This window comes from Gossypium hirsutum, chromosome D13 (assembly GCF_007990345.1).
Source record: "Gossypium hirsutum isolate 1008001.06 chromosome D13, Gossypium_hirsutum_v2.1, whole genome shotgun sequence".
Classification (NCBI taxonomy): Eukaryota; Viridiplantae; Streptophyta; class Magnoliopsida; order Malvales; family Malvaceae; genus Gossypium; species Gossypium hirsutum.
Window position 1 is genome coordinate 48592394 of NC_053449.1, and position 10430 is coordinate 48602823.

The 10430-nt window shown below is 27.9% G+C and overlaps 1 protein-coding gene across 1 annotated transcript; it reads left to right on the plus strand.

Moving 5' to 3' along the window:
• Positions 1-2718: 2718 nt before the first annotated feature.
• On the plus strand, positions 2719-5834 carry LOC107918462 (DNA-dependent metalloprotease WSS1). The gene is made up of 4 exons (XM_016848033.2): positions 2719-3140; positions 3469-3664; positions 4271-4930; positions 5353-5834. Exons 1-4 carry the CDS (start codon positions 2983-2985, stop codon positions 5542-5544), a joined length of 1206 nt encoding a protein of 401 aa, XP_016703522.2. The 5' UTR covers positions 2719-2982; the 3' UTR covers positions 5545-5834.
• The last annotated feature ends 4596 nt before the right edge of the window (positions 5835-10430 follow it).

The following is a 10430-nucleotide window of genomic DNA, read 5'->3' on the forward strand; positions in this document are numbered from 1 at the left end:
TTTCCTACAGGATCAAATCGATCGAATTGAGTCAATTTGGTTAAGTCGATTCGGTTTTATCAATTTTAATTTTCATTCAGCTAGAAAGATTGGTTAAAATTTGTTAAGTTGATTCAATTTCTATTTTAAATACCGAATTAATCGACTTTATAGATACTATTAAGTTTAAAAATTTAAAAAATATTTAACCTCAAACTCATACCCAAATTTATTACCCAAACTCAAATATATTTATATTTTTAAAATATATCATTTTAACGACCTGAATAATTTTAAACATTAACTAGTAATTATATCTTACACGTATGCGTGTAGAAACCACGTATTTAGTATATAAATGTGTGTTCAAAAAAAACATTTAATAAATAATCAAAAGTATAGTTAGAAACGAATAATAAAATATATGCAATATGTATATAATTAAATTGAAAAAATCGTTTCAATTGTGTGTACTTTTTTTAAAAAAATAAGTAAATACATCATATTAAGAATATTAAATGCACTTTAATTACTTTTCAACTTGTATTTCATTTTTTATAGCTCATCAAAATGTCGTCATGTTAGGGAGCTTTGTTTAACATGTTATCAAAATGTTATAATGTTTGGTGAAAGAAATTTTCAATATTACAAATATAGCTATAAAAAATTTATTTAACAATCGAATCATAGGTAGAGTGGTAACTTAAAAAGAAATCAATTCTAGTTATTTTATTTAAATATTTAATAAAAAATAAAAAATCATTATAATATTATTTATTAATTTTCTTATTCATGCGATGCATAAATTAACCGTATATATTATTTAACCTTTATTTTTAAATATTTATAGCAACAACAAATTTTGTATGAAAACTGTAAATAAAAATAAAATAGATTAAATTGTTAGTCTATTTTAATATTAAAATTTGTTTCGACTTATAAAAAATTATGTGCTATTAGTTAAAAAAATGATGAATGAATTTATGAAAGTTTAGGGTATAAACTAAAATAAATTTGTAACTGAAAATATTAAATTTAATCAAAATAATCAAAAGTTCAATGTTATTTAAATCGGATCGAATTGATTAAATTAAAAATTAGTTGGTGTAAAAATTCGATGAGAGGTAAAAAATTGGTTGACTTGCGAATTAGTATGTATTAGTTAATTGAGCTATAAAACCAATTGAGTTGGTAGTTGAACCGATTTTTATAATTTTTAATATTTTAATTTTTGATTTTTTAATAATTTATTCGCTTTGAACTGCTAGTCGCTTTGGGAACCAATTGGTCAGACTAGTTCAAATTTGGTTCAACTATCAATTCAACTATTTTTTAGCTCGATTCAAAAATACATACTAGTTCGGGGGTCAAATCAAATTTTCACCTCATCAAATCAATTCCTGGTCTGGTTTTGATAACATTGAATTTTAGAATTTTTTATATTTTCAAAATCATTTTTATTTTTTAAATTTTAGAGAGTTTTTAATTTTTCATTATTTTTTAAAATTATATTTTTTAATTTTTGTTTAAAATATGAAAAATAAAATATTAAATTTTATTTGAAATATAGGAACTAAATTTTAAATTGTAAGAATGCAAAAACCTAAAAATCAAGTTGCTTCAAACCGATTTCCTTACAAAAAATTTAACTTTCAATATCTTTTGATTTAACTTGTACAGTAGATTGACACTAACTAATATCTGACTTGAGTTGTTAACTATGACTGACACATATTACATTTTGTTTTTTCCTAGAATTTTTTTTGGATAAGTGAATTTGTTTTTGGATAACTAATATCTCTCTTTTAAAATTTGTTCTATTTTGGAATATTGTGGGGTATTTTATTTTAGAATTTTTTATTTTAGTTTGATAAAAAAACCTTTTACATGACATTGATTTAATAATTGAGTCCAAAGATAGAGTTACAATTTATAAATAATAATAATAATGTTAAATTCAATTGTTAAATATTGGTTTTTAGTTATTTTATTTAAACATTTAATAAAAAATTAAGGCAAAAAAATCATTATAACATCTAATACTTATATTTAAGCACTTTATTGATGGTACTTTTATTTTTTTCATATTTTTATATGATTTTTAAATCAAGCAATTTTAAATTCAATGATCAAACACATATTCAATACTATTTGTTATCACTACATCTATATTTATTATTGAATAAATTAAAAAGTATTTTTAATAAAATATAAAATATTCTCTTTCATCCATTTGTTAGTAATTTTATTGACGGGTGAAAAACAAAAAAAATATCATATAAGAAATAATGAATTTTTTATTGAAATGATAAAATTAAATATTTAAAATGCTTGGTTAACGTTTTTGAATTTTTTAATGTTTCTCTTACCAAATTGGCTTATTTTACTAAAAATTACAAAATGCATGTGATAATTACAAATTTAAAACACATATATCTATTTAAAAGTAACATAAAATAAATAATGAAACATATGGTTTGAAACTAATTTATCATAATAACACATGAAATCGAAACGGTATTAAAATGAAAAATTAAATTAAATTATGAGTAAAACAAAATTTAAACACATAAATAAACCATACTACAATTATTTATCATGATTTTGTCATTAAGTATAAGTTAGTGTTGAGTTAACTTATGATACCAACCCAAGGAATAACATTATCAAGATGTACAACAAATTGTGTATAGAAAAGTAAGTGGTAAATTTAAAATGTTTTCATCCAATTGATGAGGTGGGTTCAAATCCCACTATACTTATATTTTAATTACTTTTTGTTAAAATGAAAAAACAAAAAATATATATGAAATTAGTTTATTGTCCAAATCTTTGCAACCAAACAGAACGCTTCTTCCCACGCGAACCAATTTAAAATCCCGCTACAAAATAAGAAAACCCAAAAGTTCCGACCAAGCTTTCCATATTCATCCCTAAAGTTTCAACCTTTCAGAAATTTGAATTAGGGTTTTGATATTTCCCAAATTTATCTGAAAAAGGAAAATGAATTTGGGGGATTTGCACAAGGTCTGGGAAATCAAAGCATTGAAGAGGAAACCTGGAGAAGAAGCCGCCAAAATAATCTTAGAGAAAATAGCCAAACAAGTTCAACCCATTATGCGTAAGCATAAATGGAGAGTCAAGCTCCTTTCAGAATTCTGGTATCTTTATCAATTTTATTCATTTTTGTATCTTTTATTCTGTTAATGAGAATGATTTTTTTCTTCAATTGTGCTGAATTCTTTTTCTTCAATTATGATTGATGGAAGAATGGGTATTTACTGTTATACTACTGAAATTCAAGCGCTTTTCTTTTATGGCATTGAGATGTGTTTTATCGATGCTGAGGCATGATGCCGAAGGCAAATAATGCATTGAAAGAATTGTGAAGCGTTTGCATGCTTTGAGTTATCATACTAGGGGTTACTTTGGCTTGACTTTCAAAAATTATACTGAATTTAGTTTTGATTTTTTTTTTCATATTGATAGTCCGAATAATCCAGCTTTGCTTGGGCTGAATGTGGGAGCCGGCATCCACGTGAAGTTAAGGCTACGAAGACCGAACCGGGATTGGGATTTTTATCCCTTCGATCAAGTTCTTGATACAATGCTTCACGAGCTTTGCCATAATGCTCATGGTCCTCATAATGCTAGTTTTTACAAGCTCTGGGATGAGCTTAGAAAGGTCCATTTCCATTCTTTTAGATAGTCCCTAATCATCATTTTCCAGTGCCAAATGCTGTTTCATGGATGGTTCATGTCTATATTACTAATTTTCCTGTTAAGACTTGTTTAAGTTCGTCCTATTGTGTTAGAACCATATAAGCCCATAAAATGAAAGATTCTGGAGTGTGAGGATCAAATCATTAAGAAAGCATTATTAGGTGTGACTGAGGTTCTCAGGATGTGCCTGTATATGGATTCACAATTAAACATTATCTATGTGGAAAAGGGAGAGCTTATGTTAGTTGAATAATTTGATTATTGGTTACAATGTATTTGAGCCCTATGTTAGTTTTAATCCATTTGGGATGCATATCTTACTTGGAAAAATGGACTGATCTTTGCTCAATCAGTGTTCCTTCTGCATGTTTCCTCATTGTTGTCTATTTACTTGTGTTTCTGGAATTATTACAATTAAATAGGGGTTCGTTAAGGTTTTAAGAAATGCACCTTTATTTTTATCTTAGGTATCCTAAAGATGTTGAAACATAATTTGGAGAATCTATATTTAAGTACCACATGCTGGTTTTAATGTCTTTGCATATTTTTCATTGTTATATCCATGTAGGAATGTGAGGAGCTCATGTCAAAAGGAATAACTGGCACAGGGGAGGGGTTTGATCTTCCTGGGAGGCGCTTGGGTGGATTTTCCCGACAACCTCCACTCTCATCTCTTCGTCAGACTGCATTAGCTGCAGCAGAAAACAGAGCACGCTTGGGGTCTCTGTTACCTTCTGGACCTAAACGTCTTGGTGGTGACAGCACCATTAGGGATGCGCTTAGTCCTATACAAGCAGCTGCAATGGCTGCCGAAAGGAGATTGCAGGATGATATCTGGTGTGGTTCCCATTGCTCTGAGATTGCTGGGGATGAAGAAAGCAGTGTTGATACTCTGCAGGATCATTTGGACTTGGACCAGGGAGGAGAGAGTTCGAGTATCAATGATGTTTCCAGCAGACATTCTTTTGGTGGAACCTCTCTTAAACGAAGCCATGGGCAAGATAAACCGGAATCCAGCTTTGTGGATTTAACTACCCCTCCTGTATCTAGATCTTCTATCAATGAAGGTGCCAAATCTCCTAAACGAAGTTGTAAATCCACTAACCTTATACCTCACCAATCGAGTTCAAGTGCCACTTCTTCTGCCCCCATGCTTAATGATGATTCTCCAGAAAATCAAGGAGTAGCTGCGGTGTGGGAGTGCCAATCATGCACTTTATTGAATCCAGTAAGTGTTTCATGCACCAATATCATTTCATTCAAATACTTTGCTTATAAAGGGATATCATATTGTTTAACATATATGTTCATGTTTTATTTTGAATTTTATGTGCTGAAACATTTTGATAATGTTCACGCTGGCATGCTTGGTCCTGTTTTTGAGCTGTATATTCTTATCCTGTATGGAATTTGGCCCACATATTTTTCACTTTGATTGTTCTTAATAATCATGAATTTGAGCTTTTTGACCTCCACAGGCCATGATATATTAATATTGGCATGGACCATGTTTGCTTTTTTTTTTTTTTTTTTACAGTGAGAGATGCTTTGTGTTACTTGTTTGCCTCCTGAACTTGAGAAATATATATATTTTTTAATGTCCCCTCTTGGAAACTTACTTTGCATGTCATTGATGTGAAAACATTGCAGCCATTAGCCCCAATATGCAAGCTTTGCTGCACGGAAAGGCCCAGAGACCTTGGCACCAAGTACAAATTTTGGTCCTGCAAGTTTTGCACCTTGGAAAACAGTGTGAAACTGGATAAATGCTCAGCATGTGACCAATGGAGATATTCACATGGTGCTCCTATATCAACTCCAGCTCCCAATGTTGGCACATGAGAAGTAATATCTCATCAATGCCAATTTGCTTCATCTTTTCCAAGTCGGTTGATTTTTCCTTGTTGCTGCTCGTGTTACAAGAGATAGGGAGCATTTTCAACAGTTGTTTTGGTTGCTTATTACAATGCCTTTCTTTGTCTTGGCAGCCCTTTTTTTATTCATCTTTTGGATGCTATTAAAATGTTCTATTGATCAGAGTGATGAGGGGCGGATCTGGGTAGAATCACATTATGGGGCAAACTGATGATGTTATTTCGTAATCTTTTCAATGTAAATACCAGCTCCTACCATACACTCATTTGTTGTCTTAATGTACAGTTTCTCTTTTCTTCCCCTTTTTTTTTTGGTGGCTGAATTAAATATGAGAACTATGGGAAACTGAAGAGAATATTTAAGGATATCCGTTTATCTCATTAACGAATTACTTTAACCTAAGGGATGGCAAAACCTCTGCACATTCAATCATGTCCTTCAATGGCGATTTCGGAGGGCACACTTGTGGAAGCTCTCCATCGAGTGAAATGGCATCGTTGTTGCCATAAGCATCTGCATTAAGCATTAGTGGAGTTTCAAGAGCAAAAACCATGGATGGTGGTTAAAGATGACAATACCTTGGATGTAAGAATATACAAAGATCAGGATCGATTTTTGATGATTTTCCAACTCATATAATTGAAGACATCAAAAATATATGGAAAAGTTGGAATTTACCAGAATTGTTAATTGATTCATTAAATTTAAATGAAGTTGAAGAAATGAATCTAGACAATATTCAAGAAGGTTGACATAAAAGGTGGAGGAAGCTACGTGGAACAAACCACAACCAAGAAACAACAAAAAAGGAAGCAACATGGAAGCAACCACGACTGAACAAAAAGATGTCATCCTTATCCAAAAAAAAGATGTCATCCTTATCAAGAAACTGTGCGGAATTATAATAGAAATAAAATTGAGCTATGAATCCCTCTTATAAAAAGGAGGAGTAGGTACCTAAATGGGGCATCGAAGTTTGATTTGAGTTTCTTCTCAAGTTCTTTTTGATAAACTTTAGTTTCTTTCTTTCACTCTTTTGTAAATCATTCATTTACTATTAGTTTCCTTATGTAACCTTACAACTATCCCTTCTACTTCTATAATTGGTATAAGAGTTATAGTGAACGGTTTCTAGAGAAAAAATATTGTAATATTCATTGTAAGTTCTATCATTTATTTTCAATTCTGTTTATTTCATGGTTATTTATCTTAAAACGCATATATATGTTATGCTGTCTTAGTGTTGCTTGTTTTTGTCCTAATTGAGACGATTGACTTTTTAAAGTAAGAGAATTTAATAGATAACGGACGATTTTAGGTACTTAAGATAAATTTCATGGAAGAAACTAATTGTTTATATAAGGATAAAAGTTGCAATCATACTATGCATATTGACTCTAAAAACAAAAATAATATTTCATCAATTAGTAAAGGTTTTAACGGATATTACTACTTCTAAATATTTTCATAAGTTATATAATAAAGTTAATAAAATAGAACAATAAATAAATAATTTAGGAGAAGTAACTGAATTAGATTTGGGTAATAAAATTAGAACAACAAATATATAGCAGACTAAATATATTTCTCCTTAATTAACATTTCTTTTATTTAGTAGTCTATCCTATGAGGGATAGATTGAGTAGACGACTCCTAAATTTTCAAATTTTATTTCATTAGTAGCAATATTTTCAGTTTGATTACCAAACATTCTAGTTATATTTTCAACTTGTTCACAATTTTTATTAAAGGATTTTAAATAATCATCTTTTAGAAGATCCGGATCTAATTTTCTTTTTCCATTAGGATCTTGATCAGTTTCCATTGGATCAGGTATAAATATATTATCATCTTCATCTGTTAAAGAATTTTCTTCATCAGATTTAGAACTTGTAACTTTTATATCTTCTAGGTTTATAGAATTATTAAAACTACTACTACTATTTGTAGAATCATAGTTTAACATATAATAATAATTAAATAATACAAATAACTCTTTATGTTTTTCATAAAGATTTTCTATAAATTTTAAATATTCTATTTTTTTTCATTTTTATCAGATGTGTTGGTAAATTTATTTTTCCAATGTTCAATAAGTTCTTTATAAGATTGGAAGTCATATTTTGGTTGATAAGTAAATTTTTTTTCTTCTGTTTTTCAGGTTTCTTATGTTTTTTATCTTTAGTAGATGATTCTTCAGAGGAAGTTTCTTCTTCTTCTATAATATTGCTATTATCGTAAGATAAATGACCTAAATCAATTTCTTGTTTTATTTTTATTAATAAGAATTTGTTCTAATTTATTATTAACTTCAGATAAAATATCTTTAGATTCATTATTTAAATCTAATTCAGTTATTTCTCCTAAATTATTGATTTGTTTTTCTATTTTATTAATTTTATTATATCAATCTCCATTTCAGCCATCTTTTTTAGTAGTTGAATGGATTCTTCATTTATCTCATCCTAATTATTTCCAGTATCTTATGTCATTATTCTTTGACCATCAATCCAAAATCTATAAGTATTTTTTGTTGAAGTAGATTCTAGGCTTTGGCGATTAAATCAATTCTTGCTTGGATTTGATAATAAACAGGATCATTATAACACTTGTCAACATATTTTGTCAAGTGTTCTTTCTCTTCTGAAGCTGCAAATAGGTTTCTTTCTGTGATCATTTTTTAGATAGTCCAAATTTGATATGGCTAATAAAATTTTTCTCGTTCAGCTATACCGATAATACTACAAATTTCAAAATGAAAATAGTAAAAGAAGTCATCTTCATATGCCATACGTAATAGCATAGATTTAATAAATGTTGGAAAATCTTTGAATAAATGAAAAGAAAAATTTTGAACTGTTATTTCTTTAACAAAACCCCATTCAATATAGCTCATATCAAATGGTTAATGATCAAGTCTAAATTTTATAGTAGAAAATTTTTCTTCTAAATAATTTGTAAAAATATAAGCTTGCAAAAAATATTCATTATACCATATAAAACTTCAAAATTCTTCTTGGTATAGTTTCCAAACTTTTATTATTAAGGAAATATTTAATTGCTTGATTATCAGTTTTTATGATAATTTTTTTCATGTGCTAAATATATAAGAAATGTTTTTTATTCCTTTCTTTATAACTAATAATTCTTTTTCAAATATAACATAATTAATTTCATTTTTTTAAAATTTTCCTGAACTATATCCACATATTAATTCTTCGTTATTTATTGTTCTTGCTTGAATAAAAAGGGCAGTTAATCAATCAAATTCAAACTCCCAAAAATAACATAATTAAATTTTTGTCAATAGAAAATGACAAATGTTGATATATAAAATTATTTTCTAATAATATGTCTCCATGCATTTTTGAAAAGCATAATAATTTGGGTATCATGAATCTTACATTATTTATGTAAATTGATATGTTTCTAGCTTTATATTGAATAATGATTTCGTTACCATCTATTCCTATGGCTCTTATTGGATACTTCATAGGTTCCTATTTTCCTCAAAGAATAACATCTTTTCTACAACTACTAGCTGTAGCTCCAGTATCTAGTAAAGCATGTAAACAATATGTTTTATGTTCTCTAAATTGAAATGTAATTTCAATATATGCATAATATTTCCTGGATTGGAAATTTGAAAATGTAATTACATCACTTGTTTCAAGTTTCATTTGTTGGAGTATTATTGAAGTTTGTCTTTCTTCCATTCTAGTGTTTCTAGAAGATACAAACTTCTATTTGATTTTGTAGGAAAATAGGAATATGAATTGTTTTCATTCCTATTGGTGTTGAAGAATTTGGAGTTTCCTCTTCTTCATCTATTTGACTATTAGAGGGTAAAACCAAATTATTATTAGTATTTTTTATTGTCATATTTTAAAAATATAATTTATATCCAGACAACACATATTCTATCGTACTAACTCGTTTAGATGTACTTGGACTATTAATTTTTCTATCATCCAGTCTTTTGGAATTGATAGATCTCTTAAATGTAATAATATTGGTTGTATTTAGTAGCAATTTTATTAGGTTCAAAGGGTTCAATAATTTTGTTATTAATTTCTTTGATTTCTACTTCTACTATATTAGTATATTCATTAATAGAAGTCCAATTGATTGCTTGTCTTCAGCTAAGTCATTAATTTCATAATTTTTTATCTGAATTCTAAGATATAAACATTCTTCTATCAAAGGATCTGTATTAGATCTAAAATAATTTGGTTTAACTGTAAACCATGTTACTCCTGAATGTACGATTGAATTCCTCCAATAAGTGCTTTTATAGAATTTTCAAATCTCTTATCTAATAATACTGTTATTATCGGTATATCGTGTCCTCTTCTAAATAAAGCTTTTATAGTTATCGTTGTAATTCCTAAATGTATGTATCTAATGTATGTATTTAACCTGGGGATATTTGTTTTTAATCCTCTAATTTTTTTCTTTAGTAAATAATGGAATTTCTGTTAATCCACCTTTAGTGCCTTTGGCAACTGGATTACCACTTATTTTTTCTATATGTCCTTGACACCAAATTCTATATTTAGATATTTTATAAATTTCTTTTTTAGAAATATGATTTTTGTTAATCTTTTCTATCATTTATTCATAAAAGTCTTTTTCTTCTCTGATTATATTTCCTAATTTTTGAAATCTAACTCAACCTAAAAGATCTAAAATCTAAAATCTCAAAATAATAAATCTAAATAAGATCCAAAATTAATACCAAACTTCAATTAAATCTAAATTATATTAAAATCCAAATTCTAAAACAAGTTGAATATATATAAAAACCTAAATTCTAAAAAAATATAATTATTAACTATCCATCAAAATATTCT